This window comes from Phyllobates terribilis, unplaced genomic scaffold (assembly GCF_046119375.1).
Source record: "Phyllobates terribilis strain yellow unplaced genomic scaffold, ASM4611937v1 Scaffold_2__4_contigs__length_985480577, whole genome shotgun sequence".
NCBI classification, from domain to species: Eukaryota; Metazoa; Chordata; class Amphibia; order Anura; family Dendrobatidae; genus Phyllobates; species Phyllobates terribilis.
Window position 1 is genome coordinate 614463175 of NW_027362762.1, and position 25581 is coordinate 614488755.

Below are 25581 nucleotides of genomic sequence, written 5' to 3' on the forward strand. Positions count from 1 at the left end.
ACATAGGACTGCAGGTGACATCTACATTCTCTGTATTCAGAGTTATCACTGTGTTAGCTGTGGTGTTACATAGGACTGCAGGTGACATCTACATTATCTGTATTCAGAGTTATCACTGTGTTAGCTGTGGTGTTACATAGGACTGCAGGTGACATCTACATTATCTGTATTCAGAGTTATCAGTGTGTTAGCTGAGGTGTTACACAGGACTGCAGGTGGCATCTACATTATCTGTATTCAGAGTTATCACTGGGTTAGCTGTTGTGTTACATAGGACTGCATGTGACATCTACATTATCTGTATTCAGAGTTATCAGTGTGTTAGCTGTGGTGTTACATAGGACTGCAGGTGACATCTACATTATCTGTATTCAGAGTCATCACTGTGTTAGCTGTGGTGTTACATAGGACTGCAGGTGATATGTACATTATCTGTATTCAGAGTTATCAGTGTGTTAGCTGTGGTGTTACATAGGACTGCAGGTGACATCTACATTATCTGTATTCAGAGTTATCACTGTGTTAGCTGTGGTGTTACATAGGACTGCAGGTGAGATCTACATTATCTGTATTCCGAGTTATTAGTGTTAGCTGTGGTGTTACACAGGACTGCATGTGACATCTACATTATCTGTATTCAGAGTTATTACTGTGTTAGCTGTGGTGTTACATAGGACTGCAGGTGACATCTACATTATCTGTATTCAGAGTTATCACTGTGTTAGCTGTGGTGTTACATAGGACTGCGTGTGACATCTACATTATCTGTATTCCGTGTTATTACTGTGTTAGCTGTGGTGTTACATAGGAATGCTTGTGACATCTACATTATCTGTATTCAGAGTTATCACTGTGTTAGCTGTGGTGTTACATAGGACTGCTGGTGACATCTACATTATCTGTATTCAGAGTTATCACTGTATTAGCTGTGGTGTTACATAGGACTGCAGGTGACATCTGCATTCTCTGTATTGAGAGTTATCAGTGGGTTAGCTGTGGTGTTACATAGGACTGCAGGTGACATCTACATTATCTGTATTCAGGGTTATCACTGTGTTAGCTGTGGTGTTACATAGGACTGCAGGTGACATCTACATTATCTGTATTCAGAGTTATCACTTTGTTAGCTGTGGTGTTACATAGGACTGCAGGTGACATGTACATTATCTGTATTCAGAGTTATCAGTGTGTTAGCTGTGGTGTTACATAGGACTGCTGGTGACATCTACATTATCTGTATTCAGAGTTATCACTGTATTAGCTGTGGTGTTACATAGGACTGCAGGCGACATCTACATTCTCTGTATTCAGAGTTATCACTGTGTTAGCTGTGGTGTTACATAGGACTGCAGGCGACATCTACATTATCTGTATTCAGAGTTATCAATGTTAGCTAGGGTGTTACATAGGACTGCGTGTGACATCTACATTATCTGTATTCCGTGTTATTACTGTGTTAGCTGTGGTGTTACATAGGACTGCTGGTGACATCTACATTATCTGTATTCAGAGTTATCACTGTGTTAGCTGTGGTGTTACATAGGACTGCTAGTGACATCTACATTATCTGTATTCAGAGTTATCACTGTATTAGCTGTGGTGTTACATAGGACTGCAGGCGACATCTACATTCTCTGTATTCAGAGTTATCACTGTGTTAGCTGTGGTGTTACATAGGACTGCAGGCGACATCTACATTATCTGTATTCAGAGTTATCAATGTTAGCTGGGGTGTTACATAGGACTGCGTGTGACATCTACATTATCTGTATTCCGTGTTATTACTGTGTTAGCTGTGGTGTTACATAGGACTGCAGGTGACATCTACATTCTCTGTATTCAGAGTTATCACTGTGTTAGCTGTGGTGTTACATAGGACTGCAGGTGACATCTACATTATCTGTATTCAGAGTTATCACTGTGTTAGCTGTGGTGTTACATAGGACTGCAGGTGACATCTACATTATCTGGATTCAGAGTTATCAGTGGGTTAGCTGTGGTGTTACATAGGACTGCAGGTGACATCTACATTATCTATATTCAGAGCTATCAGTGGGTCAGCTGTGGTGTTACATAGGACTGCAGGTGACATCTACATTCTCTGTATTCAGAGTTATCACTGTGTTAGCTGTGGTGTTACATAGGACTGCAGGTGACATCTACATTATCTGTATTCAGAGTTATCACTGTGTTAGCTGTGGTGTTACATAGGACTGCAGGTGACATCTACATTATCTGTATTCAGAGTTATCAGTGTGTTAGCTGAGGTGTTACATAGGACTGCAGGTGGCATCTACATTATCTGTATTCAGAGTTATCACTGGGTTAGCTGTTGTGTTACATAGGACTGCATGTGACATCTACATTATCTGTATTCAGAGTTATCAGTGTGTTAGCTGTGGTGTTACATAGGACTGCAGGTGACATCTACATTATCTGTATTCAGAGTCATCACTGTGTTAGCTGTGGTGTTACATAGGACTGCAGGTGATATGTACATTATCTGTATTCAGAGTTATCAGTGTGTTAGCTGTGGTGTTACATAGGACTGCAGGTGACATCTACATTATCTGTATTCAGAGTTATCACTGTGTTAGCTGTGGTGTTACATAGGACTGCAGGTGAGATCTACATTATCTGTATTCCGAGTTATTAGTGTTAGCTGTGGTGTTACACAGGACTGCATGTGACATCTACATTATCTGTATTCAGAGTTATTACTGTGTTAGCTGTGGTGTTACATAGGACTGCAGGTGACATCTACATTATCTGTATTCAGAGTTATCACTGTGTTAGCTGTGGTGTTACATAGGACTGCGTGTGACATCTACATTATCTGTATTCCGTGTTATTACTGTGTTAGCTGTGGTGTTACATAGGAATGCTTGTGACATCTACATTATCTGTATTCAGAGTTATCACTGTGTTAGCTGTGGTGTTACATAGGACTGCTGGTGACATCTACATTATCTGTATTCAGAGTTATCACTGTTTTAGCTGTGGTGTTACATAGGACTGCAGGTGACATCTGCATTCTCTGTATTGAGAGTTATCAGTGGGTTAGCTGTGGTGTTACATAGGACTGCAGGTGACATCTACATTATCTGTATTCAGGGTTATCACTGTGTTAGCTGTGGTGTTACATAGGACTGCAGGTGACATCTACATTATCTGTATTCAGAGTTATCACTTTGTTAGCTGTGGTGTTACATAGGACTGCAGGTGACATGTACATTATCTGTATTCAGAGTTATCAGTGTGTTCGCTGTGGTGTTACATAGGACTGCTGGTGACATCTACATTATCTGTATTCAGAGTTATCACTGTATTAGCTGTGGTGTTACATAGGACTGCAGGCGACATCTACATTCTCTGTATTCAGAGTTATCACTGTGTTAGCTGTGGTGTTACATAGGACTGCAGGCGACATCTACATTATCTGTATTCAGAGTTATCAATGTTAGCTGGGGTGTTACATAGGACTGCGTGTGACATCTACATTATCTGTATTCCGTGTTATTACTGTGTTAGCTGTGGTGTTACATAGGACTGCTGGTGACATCTACATTATCTGTATTCAGAGTTATCACTGTGTTAGCTGTGGTGTTACATAGGACTGCTAGTGACATCTACATTATCTGTATTCAGAGTTATCACTGTATTAGCTGTGGTGTTACATAGGACTGCAGGCGACATCTACATTCTCTGTATTCAGAGTTATCACTGTGTTAGCTGTGGTGTTACATAGGACTGCAGGCGACATCTACATTATCTGTATTCAGAGTTATCAATGTTAGCTGGGGTGTTACATAGGACTGCGTGTGACATCTACATTATCTGTATTCCGTGTTATTACTGTGTTAGCTGTGGTGTTACATAGGACTGCAGGTGACATCTACATTCTCTGTATTCAGAGTTATCACTGTGTTAGCTGTGGTGTTACATAGGACTGCAGGTGACATCTACATTATCTGTATTCAGAGTTATCACTGTGTTAGCTGTGGTGTTACATAGGACTGCAGGTGACATCTACATTATATGTATTCAGAGTTATCACTGGGTTAGCTGTGGTGTTACATAGGACTGCAGGTGACATCTACATTATCTGGATTCAGAGTTATCAGTGGGTTAGCTGTGGTGTTACATAGGACTGCAGGTGACATCTACATTATCTGTATTCAGAGTTATCAGTGTGTTAGCTGTGGTGTTACATAGGACTGCAGGTGACATCTACATTATCTATATTCAGAGTTATCAGTGGGTTAGCTGTGGTGTTACATAGGACTGCAGGTGACATCTACAGTATCTGCATTCAGTTATCACTGTGGTGTCACATCTTTTGTTTGGGGCGGGCTGTAAGCTGCAGTTAGCTCCCTCAGCGCTACTGCCCGGCTGTGACCATAATAACGCCCCTGCTGTGTGTTACTCCACATAGTTGAGCGGCTAAGGCCAGATAATCCTGCGTTCGTACTAGTGTAAATTTCAATTAACTTTATTGCCCCCAGTCTGGGTGACAGTCTGCGCACACTAGAGCAGAAGGCATGCGTGTCACGGCATTACGTTGTCTATACACAAGACTATGGAGTATGGAATTTACGTGTGACGTCCTGACGTTTGCCTCGGAAGTGGCATCGGAGGCGTGGTTGCCGGGGTGACGGCGGGATGGGGAAAGAGCAGGAGCTCCTAGAAGCCGCTCGTACCGGTAATCGGGCAGCGGTAGAGAGGTTGTTAGGGGGGAAGAGATTAAGTGGTGCCGGTCCTGGTGGAGCTTCTGGGGGCGGGGCTGGAGCGAGTGGAGGAGGCTCTGTCAGTCACCCACTAAGTAGTCTGCTGAGGTAAGGTGTTCATGTCCGTATCGCTTCCTGTACACGGAGAGCTGTCAGCGGGGTTATCAGTGCGTGTTATCGCCCCAGTGGCAATGGAGCATTGCATGGTATATTAGTACCTGTCTGCGCACAGGACTAGGCTTTACCTGCCCTCACCCTCCCTAGTGATCACATAGGAAGTCCTGGCTCTCATTGCCGTAAATGGTGCAGATACAAGGGGCATGCCTGGTGCTACATGGTGCAGGAGCAGATACAAAGGGCATGCCTGGTGCTACATGGTGCAGGAGCAGATACAAGGGGCATGCCTGGTGCTACATGGTGCAGGAGCAGATACAAGGGGCATGCCTGGTGCTACATGGTGCTGGAGCAGATACAAGGGGCATGCCTGGTGCTACATGGTGCAGGAGCAGATACAAGGGGCATGCCTGGTGCTACATGGTGCAGGAGCAGATACAAAGGGCATGCCTGGTGCTACATGGTGCAGGAGCAGATACAAGGGGCATGCCTGGTGCTACATGGTGCAGGAGCAGATACAAGGGGCATGCCTGGTGCTACATGGTGCAGGAGCAGATACAAGGGGCATGCCTGGTGCTACATGGTGCAGGAGCAGATACAAGGGGCATGCCTGGTGCTACATGGTGCAGGAGCAGATACAAGGGGCATGCCTGGTGCTACATGGTGCAGGAGCAGATACAAGGGGCATGCCTGGTGCTACATGGTGCAGGAGCAGATACAAGGGGCATGCCTGGTGCTACATGGTGCAGGAGCAGATACAAGGGGCATGCCTGGTGCTACATGGTGCAGGAGCAGATACAAGGGGCATGCCTGGTGCTACATGGTGCAGGAGCAGATACAAGGGGCATGCCTGGTGCTACATGGTGCAGGAGCAGATACAAGGGGCATGCCTGGTGCTACATGGTGCAGGAGCAGATACAAGGGGCATGCCTGGTGCTACATGGTGCAGGAGCAGATACAAGGGGCATGCCTGGTGCTACATGGTGCAGGAGCAGATACAAGGGGCATGCCTGGTGCTACATGGTGCAGGAGCAGATACAAGGGGCATGCCTGGTGCTACATGGTGCAGGAGCAGATACAAGGGGCATGCCTGGTGCTACATGGTGCAGGAGCAGATACAAGGGGCATGCCTGGTGCTACATGGTGCAGGAGGAGATACAAGGGGCATGCCTGGTGCTACATGGTGCTGGAGCAGATACAAGGGGCATGGCTGGTGCTACATGGTGCAGGAGCAGATACAAGGGGCATGCCTGGTGCTACATGGTGCAGGAGCAGATACAAGGGGCATGCCTGGTGCTACATGGTGCAGGAGCAGATACAAGGGGCATGACTGGTGTTACATGGTGCAGGAGGAGATACAAGGGGCATGCCTGGTGCTACATGGTGCTGGAGCAGATACAAGGGGCATGCCTGGTGCTACATGGTGCTGGAGCAGATACAAGGGGCATGCCTGGTGCTACATGGTGCAGGAGCAGATACAAGGGGCATGCCTGGTGCTACATGGTGCAGGAGCAGATACAAGGGGCATGCCTGGTGCTACATGGTGCAGGAGCAGATACAAGGGGCATGCCTGGTGCTACATGGTGCAGGAGCAGATACAAGGGGCATGCCTGGTGCTACATGGTGCAGGAGCAGATACAAGGGGCATGCCTGGTGCTACATGGTGCAGGAGCAGATACAAGGGGCATGCCTGGTGCTACATGGTGCAGGAGCAGATACAAGGGGCATGCCTGGTGCTACATGGTGCAGGAGCAGATACAAGGGGCATGCCTGGTGCTACATGGTGCAGGAGCAGATACAAGGGGCATGCCTGGTGCTACATGGTGCAGGAGCAGATACAAGGGGCATGCCTGGTGCTACATGGTGCAGGAGCAGATACAAGGGGCATGCCTGGTGCTACATGGTGCAGGAGCAGATACAAGGGGCATGCCTGGTGCTACATGGTGCAGGAGCAGATACAAGGGGCATGCCTGGTGCTACATGGTGCAGGAGGAGATACAAGGGGCATGCCTGGTGCTACATGGTGCTGGAGCAGATACAAGGGGCATGGCTGGTGCTACATGGTGCAGGAGCAGATACAAGGGGCATGCCTGGTGCTACATGGTGCAGGAGCAGATACAAGGGGCATGCCTGGTGCTACATGGTGCAGGAGCAGATACAAGGGGCATGACTGGTGTTACATGGTGCAGGAGGAGATACAAGGGGCATGCCTGGTGCTACATGGTGCTGGAGCAGATACAAGGGGCATGCCTGGTGCTACATGGTGCTGGAGCAGATACAAGGGGCATGCCTGGTGCTACATGGTGCAGGAGCAGATACAAGGGGCATGCCTGGTGCTACATGGTGCAGGAGCAGATACAAGGGGCATGCCTGGTGCTACATGGTGCAGGAGCAGATACAAGGGGCATGCCTGGTGTTACATGGTGCAGGAGCAGATACAAGGGGCATGCCTGGTGTTACATGGTGCAGGAGCAGATACAAGGGGCATGACTGGTGTTACATGGTGCAGGAGGAGATACAAGGGGCATGCCTGGTGCTACACGGTGCAGCTTGTGTAGGGCCATGCCTGCTGTTGCACGGTGCGGCTTGTGTAGGGCCATGCCTGCTGTTACACGGTGCGGCTTGTGTAGGGCCATGCCTGCTGTTACACGGTGCGGCTTGTGTAGGGCCATGCCTGCTGTTACACGGTGCGGCTTGTGTAGGGCCATGCCTGCTGTTACACGGTGCGGCTTGTGTAGGGCCATGCCTGCTGTTACACGGTGCGGCTTGTGTAGGGCCATGCCTGCTGTTACACGGTGCGGCTTGTGTCCTTCCCGTTAGTTGCAGGGATCCTTTTGTGCTCCCAGATTATGGCCCAGACTTCTGAATGAGGTTGGTAGAAATTGGTGCACATGCAGTAGAGACAGCAAATAGAATAATGGAGCTGAATGTTAGATATGGAAATGTCCACCTTAATAGTATGGATGAAGCGTTGGTGCCAGGGGCCCCAAGTGACTGAGGTCTGCCTGCGCTATTAGAGGTACACTACACACAATGCTCTGTGATGTCATCTTTCTAATCACTGAACTATCTCTCTATACGTAGGGTGGAAAGCAGATTGATGAATTGTCACTCCAGTACAGGGATGGCATACAAAATGGTGACTTGCTTCTAGCCATAAGTGTGATATCAGATGCAAAAGATTTATCAAACATTGTCAAACTTTGGTAAATTTGGCTCAAATAACGGCAACGCAGCCTCAGGTAAAACTGTCTTAGGCTAAGTTCCCACGATGCAGAAAAACTGCAGATTTTTTCCGCTTCTCCCTGGCAGGAAAAACGCATGCGGATTTTACATGCGTTTTTCCTGCCAGGCAAAAGCGTTTGTCAAGCGTTTTTCATATGCATTTCCGCATGCGGGTTATCAAGCGCTTTTCCAAGCGATTTTAGCATCACTTGGAAAGTGCTTGACAACTTGGTCACACTATATAAATCCATGCAACCGGCATGGATTTATACACAGTGTGACCAAGTAATAGTTTAAAAAAAAAAAAAGAATAAAAATGGTAAAAATAAAGATTGTACTTTTATAAACTTCTCCGCTGCGTGCGGTGTGTTGTTTTCGTCGCGGTGATGTGAAAGTACCTGCGGTGACGTCATTTAGTCATGTGACAGGTCACGCGACTGCTGACATCAGCGGTAGCGTGACCGGTCACATGACTCAAAGACGTCATGGCAGGTCCTTTCACACCACCGCGACCCATACAACAGACCAGATGGAACGGAGCAAACAGCGGGGGCCATCGGAAGGTAAGTATAATCTTTATTTTTAATTCTTTTTTTAACAGGTTCTATGGTACCCGAGTCTGGATGAGAGTCTCCTCTTCTCCAGACCCGGGTACCATCCGCACATAGAATCGCATAATATCCGTATGTACAAATGTACTGACACGGATATTATATAATCAAAGTTTCTCAGCAGGTGCATATTAACTAATAATTAGAGCTCCATGGCTAGCACCTAATGACATTTACTGTAGGCAAATCGCTAATGATACATATACCGCGAAGGAAAAAATGCGATCAAAGCTACACAGCAGGTAGTTGATCATAAAATATAGCTTTTATTAAATATATGATTTAAAAAAGAATACATCACATAATATGGCAGAACAGTGCACAACGTACATAACAAAAATATCTTAAAATACCATCATGCTCAATGGACAAAGAAGTCCACACGTGAGGCGCCCACCAAAAATATATATAGTATAGACACTAGTGGTCCTGATCAACAGATCTCTAATGTATATGTCCAAGTAGTGTATCATTGGTGGTCAGCTAGTGCTGCCCAACTGTATAGCAAGATACCCATGTCAGTGACCATATAATGTAAAAGTAAAGTCTACCTGGACAGAGGGCTGACAACGAGAGTGCTCACATGTGGACCACGCGTCCACCCCGACGCGCGTCCACATGTCCAAGGTAACGCCGAAGAAGGTAACGCCGAAATGCGCGTCGGGGTGGACGCGTGGTCCACATGTGAGCACTCTCGTTGTCAGCCCTCTGTCCAGGTAGACTTTACTTTTACATTATATGGTCACTGACATGGGTATCTTGCTATACTGTTGGGCAGCACTAGCTGACCACCAATGATACACTACTTGGACATATACATTAGAGATCTGTTGATCAGGACCACTAGTGTCTATACTATATATATTTTTGGTGGGCGCCTCACGTGTGGACTTCTTTGTCCATTGAGCATGATGGTATTTTAAGATATTTTTGTTATGTACGTTGTGCACTGTTCTGCCATATTATGTGATGTATTCTTTTTTAAATCATATATTTAATAAAAGCTATATTTTATGATCAACTACCTGCTGTGTAGCTTTGATCGCATTTTTTCCTTCGCGGTATATGACACGGATATTATGCGTTTCAATGCAAGTCAATGGCGGCAATTACGCTGCATGGCCGCAAAATTAATGGACATGCTGTGTATTTTTCTGCGATGATAATCCGCAGCGGAAATTTCCGTAGCATGTGCACAGCACATGCGGATTATCACTGAGGACCATGGGGCACGTATTACCAAGAGTTTTTTAAGCGTTTTCGCTGCGGAAATTCCGCGGCAAAAACGCATAGTGGGCACGTAGCCTTAATCTCCTCATGATTAATTGCTTTTTGTTTGTGATGTAAACACATATCATACATAACATACAGGTAGATTTAATTATTTTCTTTGATTTAAGATTACTGGCTACCTCTGCAGATTATCAGAGGTGGTAAGTCTCCTAGGCAAGGGGCACGTCCTTGCTGATCTGCAGCGCCCTGTAGCCAGCTGGTACTAGAGTCATTGCTCTCCTCTGATGCTGCAGATGCAAAATTGCCAGCATTGGAGAGCACAATTCAGGCCAGTGGCTTTATAGTGCTGTGCTGTTGGACAAAACTGCCGGTGTCCAGGAGTGCACTATCCCCAGGAAGCAGAAAGAAGATGGAACAACCCATATAAAAACAACTTTTAAAATTCTACCCCCACTCCCCTCCCACATATTTGGTATCAACTTATCTATTAACCCTTTCACCCCTGGGCCATTTTTCATTTTCTCCTACCCTTCTTCCATGTGCCATAACTTTATTTTTCTGCCGTCAAGGGCTTGTTTTTGCAGGACAAGTTGTGCTTTTGAATGACACCATTCATTTTTTCGTGCCATGCATTGAAATTGCAAAAAGAGGGCAATTCCACAAATGTTCACTATACTGTAAAACTGACCTGGCAATGTGATTTTCCAGGTCAGTACGATTACTAACATACCAAACATGTACAGATTTTTTCTTTTTAAGTGGGGGGGGGGAAATTGTGAATTTGTAAGAAAAAATAATAAATTTTGCTTATGTCGCTATTTTCCAAGACTTGTAACCAGGCCTGTGGAGTCGGTATAAAATGGACAGACTCCGACTCCTAAAATATATAATAAATTGGGTACAGTAGTTCAATGCAGTTTGTATAGAATATTTTTTCATAAGATTTTGGGAAAGTTATGAAATGTCCTGTAAATATCTGTCCTATTCCTGATCTAAGGGTCTAGACTTTTATCTGAGATGGATCTGTGCTACAGTAAATTTATCACTTAAACATCAGCCATGTATGAGGGAGTCGATGTCATGGAAATTGAGGAGTCTGAGGTTTGGCTTACCGACTCCACAGCCCTGATTGTAACGCTTTACATTAAAATGACCCAATCTACCTCCTTATAGGGAATGTTCCTTTAGGGATCTTATGTGAGTAACATATTTCAGAGATTTACGCAAAATCCCTGGTGTAAGCGCTGAGCGCAGGATAAATGTGAGCCGCACCTTACTGCGATCTTTGGGAGGCAGAATAAACAAATCAGCAGCAGGTGAAGAATTGGTTTCATTTTATTTTTTTTACGTCATTCAGCTTGCTGTATAAGTGATTAGACAGCTTTATTCTTCGGGTCACTACAATCACAGCAATACTAATATATATATATATATATATATATATATATATATATATATATATATATATATATATATATATATATATATATATATATATATATATATATAATATTAGGTTTTACTAGTATTACAAAGTAGAAAAACAGGTGTTTTTTTTGCAGAAAAAGGCGTTTTGCATTACCATATTTTGAGGGCTATGACTTTTCTATTTTTCTGCCAATAGTCATGTGAGGGCTTATTTTTTTGCAGGATGAGTTGGAGTTTTTATTGGTACCATTTTTCGGGACATAACATTATTTAACCACTTTCTATACCGATTTTTGGGAGGCTGAATTAGCAAAAAAACAGCAATTTAGGATTTATTTCTTTATGCCTGTTCACTGTGTGGAAAAAAATAAGACAGCTTTATTCTTAAGGTCAGTACGGTTACAGCGATACCACATTTATTTCTTATTTTGTTGTTTTGCTGATTTTACACAATAAAAAGCAAACTTAGGCTATGTGCCCACGATGTTGAAATGCTCTGGATTTTTCCTGAGCGTTTCTGCATCTCCCTGGCAGAAAAAAACGCATGCGGATTGTACATGCGGATTGTACATGCGGATTGTACATGCGGATTGCACATGCGTTTTCCTGCCAGGGACATGCGGATGTGAAGCGTTCTTCACATGAATTTCCGCATGCGGGTTGACAAGCGTTTCCAAGCAATTTTAGCATCACTTGGAAAGTGCTTGTCAACTTGGTCACACTATATAAATCCATGCAAAGAGCATGGATTTATATAGTGTGACCCGAGAGAATGTAAAAAAAATCTATACTTACCTTCCGATGGCCCCCGCAGTCTTGCTTTGCTCGGTGCTGACTGCAGGCAGATCGCGGTACACTGCACTGAAGGATGTGCGTGACCCGTCACATGACTATGACGTCAGCGCAGGTCCTTCAGTCCATCGCGATTTGCTGGCAAGGGAGGATGAGCGCATCGGGGGCCGTCAGAAGATAAGTATCATATTTATTTATTTATTTTTATTTTTTTAACAGTTTCTATGGTACTCGGGTCCGGAGGAGAGTCTCCTCTCCTCTAGACCTGGGTACCATCCGCACATTGGAACGCATGTAATGCGCATCTGATTGGACATGCGGATGTGAAGCGTTCTTCACATGCATTTCCGCATGCGGGTTGTAAAGCGCTTTTCCAAGCAATTTTAGCATCACTTGGAAAGTGCTTGACAGCTTGGTCACACTATATAAATCCATGCAATCTGCATGGATTTATATAGTGTGACCAAGTTAATAGTTGAAAAAAAGATTAAAAATGGTAAAAGATAAAATAATAAAAACATTCTGATGGCCCCCGGTCTTTTCTCCGCTGCGTCCCGTCTCTCATCCGGTCTCTTGTACGGCTCACGGTTGTGTGAAAGGACCTTCCATGACGTCATTTAGTCATGTGACAGGTCACGTGACCGCCAACGTCAGCAGTCGCATGACCTGTCACATGACTAAATGACGTCATGGCAGGTCCTTTTAGACCATTGCGAGCCGTACAAGAGACCGGACGCATTGGAGAAAAGACCGGGGGCCATCAGAAGGTAACTATAATGTATTCTTTTATTTTAATTCTTTTTTTTTTTAACAGGTACTATGGTAACAGGGTCTGGAGGAGAGTTTCCTCTTCTCCAAACCTGGGTACCATCCGTACATTAAATCGCTTAATATCCACATGTGCACAAGTAGTCATGCGGATATTAAGCGATTCAATGCAAGTCAATGATTACGCAAAATAATTGGTAGTGCCGCGTTTTTTTCCGCAATGATAATCCGCAGCGGAAATTTCTGCAGCATGTGCACAGCACATGCGAATTATCATTGGGGAACATGGCAGATCTTCTACCAAGCGTTTAAGCGTTTCTGCAGCGGAATTGCCGCTGCGGAAACGCTTAAAAAACGCATAGTGGGCACACAGCCTTATAGAAAAAAATGTTTTTGCATGGCCATATTCTGACAGCTATAGCTTTTTTATTTTTCCGCTGACAGAGCTGAATGAGGGCTTGTTTTTTGCTACACAAGATGACTTTTTCAGCAATGCCATTCCTATTTACACAACTTTTTGATCGCGTTTGATTCTATGTTTTGTTCACTTACAGTGGGGAAAATAAGTATTTGATACACTGCTGATTTTGCAAGTTTGCCCACCTACAAAGAATGGAGAGGTCTGTAATTTTTATCGTAGATAGACTTCAACTGTGAGAGAGAGAATCTTAAAAAAAAAAAAAATCCAGAAAATCACATTGTATGATTTTCACATGAATTTGCATTTTATTGCTTTTAATAAGTATTTGATACAATAGAAAAACAGAACTTAATATTTGGTACAGAAACCTTTGTTTGCAATTACTGAGGTCAGTCGTTTCCTGTAGTTCTTGACCAAGTTTGCACACACTGCAGCAGGGATTTTGGCCTATTCCTCCATACAGATCTTCTCCAGATCTTCCAGGTTTCGGGGCTGTCGCAGGGCAACATTGAGTTTCAGCTCCTTCCAAAGACTTTTTATTGGGTTCTGCTCTGGAGACTGGCTAGTCCACTCCAGGACCTTGAAATGCTTCTTATGGAGCCACTCCTTAGTTGCCCTAGTTGTGTGTTTCGGGTCATTGTCATGCTGGAAACCCCAGCCACGACCCATCTTCAATGCTTTTACTGAGGGAAGGAGGTTGTCGGCCAAAATCCCACGATACATGACCCCATCCATCCTCCCTTCAGTATAGTGCAGTTGTCCTATCCCCTTTGCAGAAAAACACCCCCAAAGTGTGATGTTTCCCCCACAATGCTTCACAGTTGGTACTCTTTTCTTGAGGTTGTACTTGTCCTTCTTCTTCCTCCAAACACGGCGAGTGGTACCGATATCAAAGTTATTTTTATTTGTACCCCCATGACAGCACTATGAGAGAGAGGATCCGCTCATCAAGGACAGGAAACCTACAGGTTAAAAGGGCGGCACCTCTCTCCCGCCTCAGTTTAGGTTTCCTGTCCTTGATGGGAGACCTATCAGGCTTACCTGCAGGAAGAAGAAAAGATCTCTTGCCTCAGATGGAATAGACAGGGTGCCTGGGGCGGCGAAGTCCCTGCCCTGGTCGGTTCTGGACTTCTGGAGATGCCACGCCAGTGCTCATTGGGGCACCTCCATGTGCGTTGCGGTGAGCATGACATCCCCTCTTGCTGAGGTAGATTGTCCGCTATGTGTGGCTGTCTGCATGCGGGTATCCTCCCCCCCCCCCCCTCCCCCCCCTCTACACTATGCAAGAGATCTGGGCCGCGCCGGCGGGGAACGTGACAGGCGCGGCCCTATGACGTATTTCCGGTGCGCCGGAGGTGGGCGTGGTTTGCGCACGAGGCCAGAAAGTGTATGGGCCGCATGCGAGTGGGCGAGGACGCCGGAGCGGGGCTTAGCAGCCTGTTCACCTCTGACGAAGGGCTTCCCACCAGTGCTGCTGTTAGCCCACCTGGGGGGGAAATTCCCTCCGGAGGGGGAGGGGACCCACCACACAGGTACCAGGTGTGGCCAGTATAAAAAGGACCTGACAGCATACAGAGGTGCTTCACAGCCCATTGTTTTCAACATGGGAGATTCACAAGACCAGCTATCACCTCAGCAAGAACAACTGCTGCAGGAGCAGCCCTCTGGGGAGCCCTCACAACAGGCGGTGCAACGTCGTTCCCAGTCTGGGTCCAGTCGTTCGACTAGGAAGTTCACCGCAAAAAGGAGGAAGGAAGTTCCTATTGTTCGGCATGATTCTCCGCCGGTTAAGAAGGATTCCTCTGTTTCTACGGTACCACATATTCCAGGGGGTAAGTGGAATCTTCGTGAAAGCTCTACTAATTCTTCTTCTACTTCTGTATATAAATTTTTCAGACCAAGAAATGTTCATTTAAATCAAAATATAAGGAATGTGCCCTATGCAGCAACCCGCTCCCTGATGCATATGTTAAGAAATTGTGCCAACCTGGTGATGACGGAAGAAACCCCGGTCTAAAAACTTTAATTAAAGAAGAAATAGGCAATGCTTTGGGAGGGAATTCTGAGCCCAAACATTCTCCTCATGACTCTCAGTCAGACTCAGACTCTGATATCTCAGACATTTCTTCCTCTTCCCTCTCTTCCTCTAATAGCGAGTCTGATAGAGAATGTTTTCCTCTGAATGAGGTTGATGCCTTGGTGAAAGCTGTCCGAACTGCCATGGGCATTGTGGACACTAAACAAGAAAAATCTTTTGCGGATGTAATGTTTGGGGGATTAGGTCAGAAAAAGAAGAGATGTTTCCCCATGAATACTAAAATTTAAGATCTCATTGATAGAGAGTGGCAAAAGCCAGAGAGTAAGGGCAGCATTCCTCCCTCCTTCAAAAGGAGGTATCCGTTTGATGATGCCGCAAGTTCCTCTTGGTCAAAGGCACCAAAGCTAGATGTTGCCATTGCTAAGGCATCAAAGAAGTCTTCTCTCCCCTTTGACGACAGGGGAGCATTAAGAGACCCTCCTGGACAGACGAGCAGATACCTTTTTGAAAGGTGCATGGGAGTCAACTGCATGAGCCCTGAAACCAGCAGTAGCAGCCACCTGCACATCCAGAGCCCCCTGGCTGGAACAACTAGACAACCAACTAAAGGAGGGTGTCTCCAGGAAAGAGATTAGTTCTTCCCTTCCCCTAGTCCAGGGTGCAGCGGCCTTTCTTGCTGACGCGTCTGCGGACTCAGTTAGACTAGCAGCGAAATCATCAGCTCTATCATATGCTGCTCTGAGAGGCCTATGGCTTAAATGCTGGCCTGGAGATGTACAAACAAAATCTAGACTTTGTACAATTCTTTGTGAGGGGGAATATCTTTTTGGCCAAACCATGGATGAACTTTTGTAAAAAGCTGGAGATCCTAAGAAGGGGTTTCCGTCTGTATCTCTACCCTCCCTTAAGAAATCATTTCGAAGAAAGAAATTTGTCCGAAGAAGATTTTTTAGAGAACAGGAAAAATTCGAAGAAAGAGGTCGCAAAGGTGGAGGCCTACTCTTTGGTCCTTCGTTGTTTTTTCCGGCTTGGGAACGTATTTCACATAGCAGTTGGATTTTGAGCCTAATTAGATTTGGTCTTAAATTTCAATTTTAAACCCTTCCTTACAGAAGATTCATGATTATTCCCTCTAGTTCCTCCCCAGAGCGACATACAACCCTCATATCAAAGATTCAAGACCTAATAAAGAAAAACGTCCTGATTGAGGTTCCGAAAACAGAAGAGGGAGACGGATTCTACTCCCCGCTCTTCCTGGTCCCCAAACCAGATGGGTACTTCAGGACAATCATAAATTTAAGATCCTTAAATAGATATCTTAAAATAGATACCTTTAAAATAGAATCATTAAAAACGACAAAATTGCTTTTTCCCCACTGTTATATGGTAGTCTTGGATCTTAAAGACGCATATTACCATGTTCCCATTCATAATTATTATCAAAAGTATTTGAGGGTGGCCATTTAAATAAGAGGGGTAGTTAAACACTTCCAGTATATCGCCCTTCCCTTTGGGTTGGCAATAGCCCCGAGAGTTTTTACCAAACTAGTGGCAGAGGTTATGGCCCAGATAAGAGAAAAAGACCTCTTGATAATCCCTTACCTTGGTGATTTCCTTATAGTGGGGGGACTCTTTTGTACAATGCGAAGCCCACCTTCAGGTGACAATTTCTGTCCTAGAAGGCCTAGGTTGGTTTCTAAATCTGGAAAAATCTAGGTTGACTCCACAAAAGGCTCAACAGTTCCTGGGGGTCATTTTAAATTCAGAAAGACAGTTATGCCATTTGTCAGAGGAAAAGATTGCAAAAATCCAGGGCCTAGTTAAACAATGTATGGATAGACCCTCTGTCACTCCGTAGTGCCATGTCATTATTGGGGACCCTGACCTCAAGTTTTACCGTGGTCCCAATTTCACTCAAGGGCACTTCAGTGGTATATATCATATAACGACTCAATTCTAGATGGACATCTAGACCCAAAATTCACCTTCGCCCCTCACTCCTTACAATCCCTTCGTTTGTGGTTGGTATACACTAATCTTTCTAGGGGAGTCCCTTTCGAAAGTAAACCTACTGCAGTCTTGACTACGGATGCAAGTTCTACAGGTTGGGGAGCTCATTTTGAAGGTCACTTAATTCAGGGGACCTGGTCAGAGAATGAGGTACAGTTTTCCTCCAATGTTAAGGAACTTTTGGGTTGGATCATGCCCAATGGTTTCCTTGTATGTTTACAGGGCCAGGATGTCCGCATACTCTTGGACAATCAAGTGACAGTAGCATATATAAATCATCAAGGGGGAACCCATTCAAAAGACTTAATGAGAGTAGCAGACAAACTTCTTCAGAAAGCAGAACATTTTCTCTCCCTTTCTGCTATACATCTAAGAGGAAAAGAAAACGTCAGAGCAGATTTTCTCAGCTGCAATTCCCTAAAAGAAGGAGAATGGTCCTTGAACCCTCAGATATTCTCCAAGATTGTTGCAATGTGGGGTCTTCCAACAGTGGACTTGTTCGCGACAAAATACAATTGGAAGGTGGCAACGTTTTGTTCTCTAAACCCCAGAGTAAGGCCCCTGGCAGTGGACGCCGTCATGATTCCCTGGGAGTTTCCTTTGGAGTATGTATTTCCTCCCATGGTCCTGCTTCCGTCAGTCATAAGGAAAATCAGGGTAGACAAAGCCAGAATAATCCTCATATGCCCCTTTTGGCCCAAGAGACCATGGTTCTCTTGTCTCCGGCGAATGTCAATATCAGACCCCTGGGTCCTTCTGGAGATTCCGGACCTTCTCACTCAGGGTCCGGTTTCCCATCCTCCAGCCTCAAATCTCCATTTAACGACATGGAATTTGAAAGGGTACTGTTAACCAGCAAAGGGTTTTCCACGAATTTAGTAAACACTCTCCTATGTAGCAGAAAACACGTTACTACCTGCATCTATGCTAGAACTTGGAGGAAGTTCCTGTCCTTTTCAGAATTCAAACCAGAGGATGGGGTCCCTATTGGGAAGATACTAGAATTTCTACAGCGGGTTTTAGAACAGGGCCTAACCACTAGTACATTGAAAGTACAAGTTTCGGCTTTAGGGGCCTTATTTTCTTCTGATATAGCTGCAAATTATTGGGTAACGCGGTTTATAAAAGCCTCTTTCAGGTGTAGACCTATTATTAAATCTAGATCCTCTCCCTGGGATTTAAACCTGATCTTAAATGCTTTGACTAACCCTCCCTTCGAGCCCCTAGATTCAGCCTCCCATAAAATTATTCTTCTTAAGACAGCACTGTTACTTGCCCTGACTTCGGCCAGAAGAGTAAGTGACATAGGCTTTTTCTATATCCCCACCCTTTACTCAAATTCTGGATGATAGAATTGTACTAAGGTCTGACTCAGCCTTTCTTCCAAAGGTAGTCTCACAATTTCATAGGACTCGAGAGGTAAATCTTCCAACTTTTAGTTTTCCCCCTAAAAATCAGAAAGAGGAGAAACTACACACATTAGATGTTAGGAGGTGCGTACTTAAATATCTGGAAGTCTCACAGAGTTTTAGGAAAGATAGTTCCCTATTTATATGCTATCAGGGGGCTAGGAAAGGTTGTAAAGCTTCAAAATCTACAATTGCGAGGTGGATCAGAGAGGCAATCACCATCGCCTACTCTTCGGGAGATGAGGAAGTACCGGAGGGGTTGAGGGCACATTCCACCAGAGCAGTAGCAACCTCCTGGGCTGAGAAGATGGGGGTTTCCATCGAAGACATATGTAAGGCTGCCACCTGGTCTTCTCCCTCCACCTTCTATAGGCATTATAGGTTCGATTTGGGTGATTCCTCTGATCTCACCTTTGGGAGAAGGGTGCTTCAGGCTGTGGTCCCTCCCTAATTTCCATTCGTCTCTGTAATTCTCTCGTGGTGCTGTCATGGGGGTACGAATAAAGCCTTAGTTACTTACCGGTAACGGGATTTTTCGGAGCGCATGACAGCACCCTTATATTCCCTCCCTACACAGGTGTTTTGCACTCCCATAAGGTTATTTTCCTTTTTGCACCCTTAGGGGAAGTTAAAGTCATTGGCTTAAAATGAATGTGTTTGTTGTCTTGTTGTAATTAACCTTGGCGGTCCTCTCATGCTCTGTTAACTTAAACTGAGGCGGGAGAGAGGTGCCGCCCTTTTAACCTGTAGGTTTCCTGTCCTTGATGGGCGGATCCTCTCTCTCGTGGTGCTGTCATGGGCTCCGAAAAATCCCGTTACCGGTAAGTAACTAAGGCTTTTGATCTCATCTGACCACACAACAGTCTCTTCTGGATCATCCAGATGGTCATTGCCGAACTTCAAATGGGCCTGGACATGTGCTGGCGTGGGTAAGGGGACCTTGTGTGCCATGCAGGATTTAAATCCATGACGGCGTAGTGTGTTTCTAACACACTACGTAATGTTTGAGACTGTGGTCCCAACTTTTTTCATGTCATTGACCAGGTCCTCCCATGTAGTTCTGGGCTGATTCCTGACCTTTCTCAGAATCATTCTTACCCCCGGGTGCGAAATGTTGCATGGAGCCCCAGACTGAGGAAGATTGACAGTCAACTTGTATTTCTTCCATTTTCTAATAATTGTGCCAACAGTTGTTGCCTTTTCACCAAGCTGCTTGCCTATTGTCCTATAGCCCATCCCATCCTTGTGCAGGTCTACAATTTTGTCCCTGGTGTCCTTAGACAGCTCTTTGGTGTTGGCCATGGTGGGAGAGGTTGGAGTGTGATTGAGTGTGTGGACAGGTGTCTTTTACACAGGTAACTAGTTCAAACTGGTGCAATTAATACAGGTAATGAGTGCAGTGTAGGAGGGCTCCTTAAAGAAAAACTAACAGGTTTTTGAGAGCCAGAATTATAGCTGGTTAGTATGTGATCAAATACTTATTTCATGCAATAAAATGAAATATAATTATTTATAAATCATACAATGTGATTTTCTGGATTTTTTTTTAGATTCTGTCTCTCACAGTTGAAATGTACCTACGATAAAAATTACAGACCTCTCCATTCTTTGTAGGTGGGAAAACTTGCAAAATAGGCAATGTATCAAATACTTATTTTCCCCACTGTATATAATGAAAAAAACATCGTTTGTTTTTTTTTGTTTTTTGTTAATGTCACCGCTCTATAGCTCAGGTCGTTCCGGACGCAGTGATGCCAAATATGTGTACTTTTTACATTTAATTTAGTTTTTACATACCGTAATTATGTGTATTTATTGGCGTAGTATTCTTTGATGATTTTTTTTTAATCTTATTAAAAAAAAAACCTTTTTTACTTTCTCTGAGACTTCAACTTTTACTTCTCTGATCACTTGTGTAATGCATTGCAATACACATGCACTGCAATGCATTAGACTTGTCAGTGTGACGTAACACCTTTTAGACCATGTTCATGGCATAGTCTAATAGGCCACCGTACCTGGTAGACCTTATTGCCATGACTACCATCGGCAGCCCGCAATCACATAGCTGGGATGCCAATTGGGTGGAGCTCCCTCCCTCTTCTAGCCGTCTAATTTCTGCTTTCGCTATTGATTGCGGCATTTAGAGGGTTAAACAGCCAGGGGTTTTACTGGCTCTGGCTAGCACGTGCGGCCCTCCAAAGAAATACCTCCCCACACCATTACTGACCCACTGCCAAACCGGTCATTTTGGAGAAAGTGCAGGTAGCAGAACTTTCTCCACGGCGTCTCCAGACTCTATCATGTCTGTCAAATGTGTTCAGTGTGAACCTGCTCTCATCTGTGAAAAGTACAGGGTGTGAATATCGAAACTGCCTATCGCCCTGCCCGTGTTGGGCTGGCTGTAAGCACAACATCCACTTGTTGACATCAGGCCCTCATACCACCCTCATGAAGTCTGTTTCTGACAGTTTGTGCAGACATATGGATGTTAGTGGTCTGCTGGAGGTCATTTTGCAGGGCTCTGGCAGTGCTTCTCCTGTTCCTCGGACAAAGGAGGAGGTAGCGGTCCTTTTGCTGGGTTGTTGCCCTCCTACAGCCCCCTCCATGTCTCCTGGTGTACTGGCCTGTCTCCTGGTATCTGCTCCATGCTCTGAGCGCTGTGTGCTGACACACCGCTACCCTTCTTGCCACAGCTCACATTGATGTGCCATCCTGGATGAGCTGCATTACCTGAGCAACTTCTGTGGGTTATACTGTAGACATCGCCTCATGCTACTGTACCTCTAGGGGTGAGAGCAATGACCAAATGCAAAATTGACCAAAACAGCCAAAAAGGTTGAGAACAGAGAAATGGTCTGTGGCCACCACCAGCAGGACCACTCCTTTTATAGGGGGTATCTTTCTAATTGCCTATCATTTCTACCTGTTGTCTCTTCCATTTGCACAACAGCAGGAGAAATTGATTCCCAATCAGTGTTGCTTCATAACTGGACAGATTGATTTCACAGAAGTGTGATTGACTTGCAGTTACATTGTGTTGGGTTCAGTGCTCCCTTTATTTTTTTTGCGCAGTGTATTTACTTGATGTTCTTCTCCTCTATATGGGATTACATTTGCCTCATACTTGTACCCTGTGTATTTGACCAGAATTTAGTCAGTCATCTCCTCTAGATAATCTGATCATATCTTGGTCACATATGTATTTTCACACATTTTCTATATATATATTTTTTTTTTCATTGTTGGTCACATTCAATACATTATTGGTGACTCTTGCACTGTGTCGTATATCTTTTATTATGTTTATCATCTGTACCTGTGATATGCGCCTTCCTCCATATTGTATGTTCACTACACTTTTTTACTAGATCAATAAAGCTTATTAATTTTATTACATCTTTATAACTTGTTATAATGACTCAATAATCTTTTTTTTTTGTGATTCCTTTGTTTAGCCACACAACAGGAAGAAAGGAGCTGTGTTGGACTTTTGAAGTACATGTTTTGCTAGAGCCCATAACATGCCAGAACAGCAGAAAAAACACAAAAGTAACCCCATTTTGGAAACTAGACCCCTAAATAACTTCATCTAGTGTTCGGTGACTATTTTGACCCCACAGATGTTTTCCAAAAAAAAAAAAAAAACATTCAGCGGATGTGGCCGAACAAAAATTGCAAATATGCCAGTTTAGTGCCCAATAATACATTGCCAGCTTCTACTTCTGGAGACACGCACTCTGTAAATGAAGTAGACTCTTCCCCCTACAGTAACGGCAATCGTGTGTGGGGGTAACCCAGCCATTTTACTTTTTCCTTTGAGCAGTTTCTACACCAATTTAAAAGTTTCTGGGTTAATTTTACGTCACCAGTGAAGGCCAAAAAATGCCCAGATATGTGATTTCCAAGATACTCGCATGAAGATCTTGTTTGTTAATGCAGTTCACGCATATGGATGTACCAAGCATACATTTCTTATGATGGCAGAATTCAGCTGCACAATAAGTTATGACACCCACACAGCTTAGTCACACCCCTCAGTCCTTCCTTACTCGAGCAGTGGCAACTTATATTTTTGCTGGACAAATTGAACTTTTTATTGGTAGCATTTTGGGATACAAATCATTTTTTATTTGCTTTTAAAGATAGGGTAACATCTATTCTGTGCAGTACGCTGGGCACTTACATTAGTACAGTGTCCATTTTAGGACATGATCAGATATCAAAATCAAACATCAGAATGATGTCAGTTTGAGGCTAAATACCCTGACAAAAGATTCTGACACAGGATTTTTACAATTGTAATAATAAAAAAAAATTTAAAAAAAATCACTGTTCGCTGATGGGACTTGAACCCAAAACTCTACTTCCAGAAGTCCGTGCACTAACCACTGAGCTATAAACTCAGTTGAGAAAAGCTAAGCGTTCTATTTTGAAATACCTCGTCCAAGCCAAACTCAAATGATATGTGACTTTGATGTGTGACTTTCTTCAAACATCAGAATCACAATGACTTTTAGTCACCCTGAGTATTTTCATGGTTGATCTCATAAGACAAGGAACGCTACAAGTCAGTATCACTTGACTGGATAGCTCAATGGTAAGGTAAGGCCTCTTGCATGGATTTATAGAGTGTGACCAAGTTGTCAAGCACTTTCCAAGTGATGCTAAAATCGCTTGGAAAACACTTGACAACCCGCATGCAAAAACGCTTGACAAACACTTCTACCTGGCAGATAAAATGCATGTAAAATCCGCATGCGTTTTTCCTGCCAGGGAGATGCAGAAAAAATACGGAGCATTTCTACTTCGTGGGCACATAGCCTAAAGGGGTTAAAGGGAATCTATCACCAGTTTTTTTGCTACTTCTTCTGAGATCAACATGGTGTAGGGGCTGAGACCTCTTATTTTATCTATTAGCACTTTTGCTGGTTGCTGCAGTATTGATAAATAATGTTTTATCTGCTTCAGATCAAGCAGTTCTCTGAATGCTGAGCTCTCTATAACCGCTCCCACACCACTGATTGGCAGCTTTCTGCCTAGGCACAGTATACACAAAAAGCTGTCAATCAGTGGTAATGTTGGGGTTCTAAAGAGATCATGAATAAGGAGGACTACTAGTATACATTATGCTGCTCTCAGATTAGATAGCAATGGGATGGTGATTTTGCCGGACTGATAACAGCAGCTCAGGAGCTGAGACAGGGAGGTGAACAGCTAACTGATGTATAGTAATCAATAGGCAGGAGAGAGCGGACTGGGATCTTAGGAATTAATTCCTCAGCATGAAATGTAGCTACAGCCACGCTCTGGTGGTTGAATTCCTTGGCAGCAAGCTGAACACTGTGTAAGGTGAAAGCTCTCATTGCAGGAAAATGACAGGAGACACAAAAAACAAGTCTTTTACAAACTTGCTTAGTTTCATGCTGTCTACCTAAAGCAATTTAATAACAAGAGAATGCACCTTTGACCTCACAGCAGGAATGTTTTATATTTTTACTTGTATTCAGCATAAGATCATAGCAGTGAGTGATTTCTATGTGTTTTTTGTTTTTAAGGTTATGGTGGTTTTAAACCTTAGTCTTTCACCTTTTATATTTCAAGAATGCGATCACTGTTTTGTAATATAGATCCTGTGTGCACCGTATGTAGATAAATACTTACCAGAGTAGGGTTGATTGACGTGGAATTTTTTAATTCTCTTTCTTTAGTGCATGTGCTTGAAAAACTTTTGGCGCATATGCCTGATTTATCCATATGGTGGTGTCAGAGGAACACATCAGGAGCATTACCTGACTTATGCCTTTGATGTATACTGGGACATTTTCTGGTCACTTTCCATCAGGAGCTCCAGTATTGCAGTAAAAAAATATACTGCAGAACGTGCTTTTCTTGACAAAAAATGTATGGTGGAAAGTTTTCTGGAAAGCAGACAGACCCTATTATTCATTGTATCGAAGCAAAGCCTCCACAGCTTAAAGGGGTTGTCCCATCCAAATCGATAAGTTTGCAGTCACTCTGTGTGACTACAGACTTATGAATCCCCCCAGCACAAGCACTCTGCGCTGCGAGGATTCACCGGTTTCTGAGCCGCGACTGTGAGGGTATGTATGAGTCATACATACTCTCGGCCAGAACCCTTCCACTTGGATGGAGCTAGGTCGCACCCTCTAGTTGGCCGCACCCTCTAGTTGGCCACGCTCACTGGACAGCAGCGTCACGACACTAGAGTGGCTGCAGACTTAACGATTTGGCCCGGACAACCCCTTTAATTAAAGATTGTAGCCAGGAATGCTTCATTAGTGCTTTGGAGCTAAAATTTCATGCCCATACTTGGCAGTCAGCTGCATTTTGAAGGGAAATAGAAATACATGCAGCCTGATCACGGGCAGCATGTATCAGACGTTGGCTGTATGGTTTCAGCCGTTTGTTTAACTCTGAAACGCTGCAGGGGTTCACAGAAGAACACAGTCTACTGGCCACTGGGGACTGAGCCGCATGTGAGACTAGTTGGACAGGCAGGTCCTTGGCGGTTTCTCCCCTCCTGCTTCCCTTGGGTCATGAGTCTCTCCCTATGCACACATGAAGAGAAGCCTGTCACTCCAGGGCAGAGGGTGAATGCTGGAGAGAAGCCGCTAGGAACCTGCCTGCCCAACTAGTCTCCTGTGTGACTTGGTCTACTGTGGCTATTAATCTATGGCACGATTTATCAAGTCTGGCATAGCACACATTCGCGCTACGCTAGAAGGCACAGAATTCCTTAAGAGGCGCATACCACGTAATGAATTTGGCGGCTCTAGAAATT

General features: G+C 44.4%; 1 protein-coding gene across 5 annotated transcripts in view; it reads left to right on the top strand.

Moving 5' to 3' along the window:
* The first annotated feature begins 4585 nt into the window (after positions 1-4585).
* The window catches only part of ANKS1A (ankyrin repeat and sterile alpha motif domain containing 1A), a 260678-nt gene continuing 239682 nt past the window's right edge, over positions 4586-25581 (top strand). For all 5 annotated transcript variants that reach the window (XM_073666518.1, XM_073666520.1, XM_073666519.1 and 2 more), the window contains exon 1: positions 4586-4835. In XM_073666518.1, coding sequence (XP_073522619.1) covers positions 4663-4835 — 173 coding nt within the window. In that variant the 5' untranslated portion in view covers positions 4586-4662. The remainder of the gene's footprint in view (positions 4836-25581) is intronic.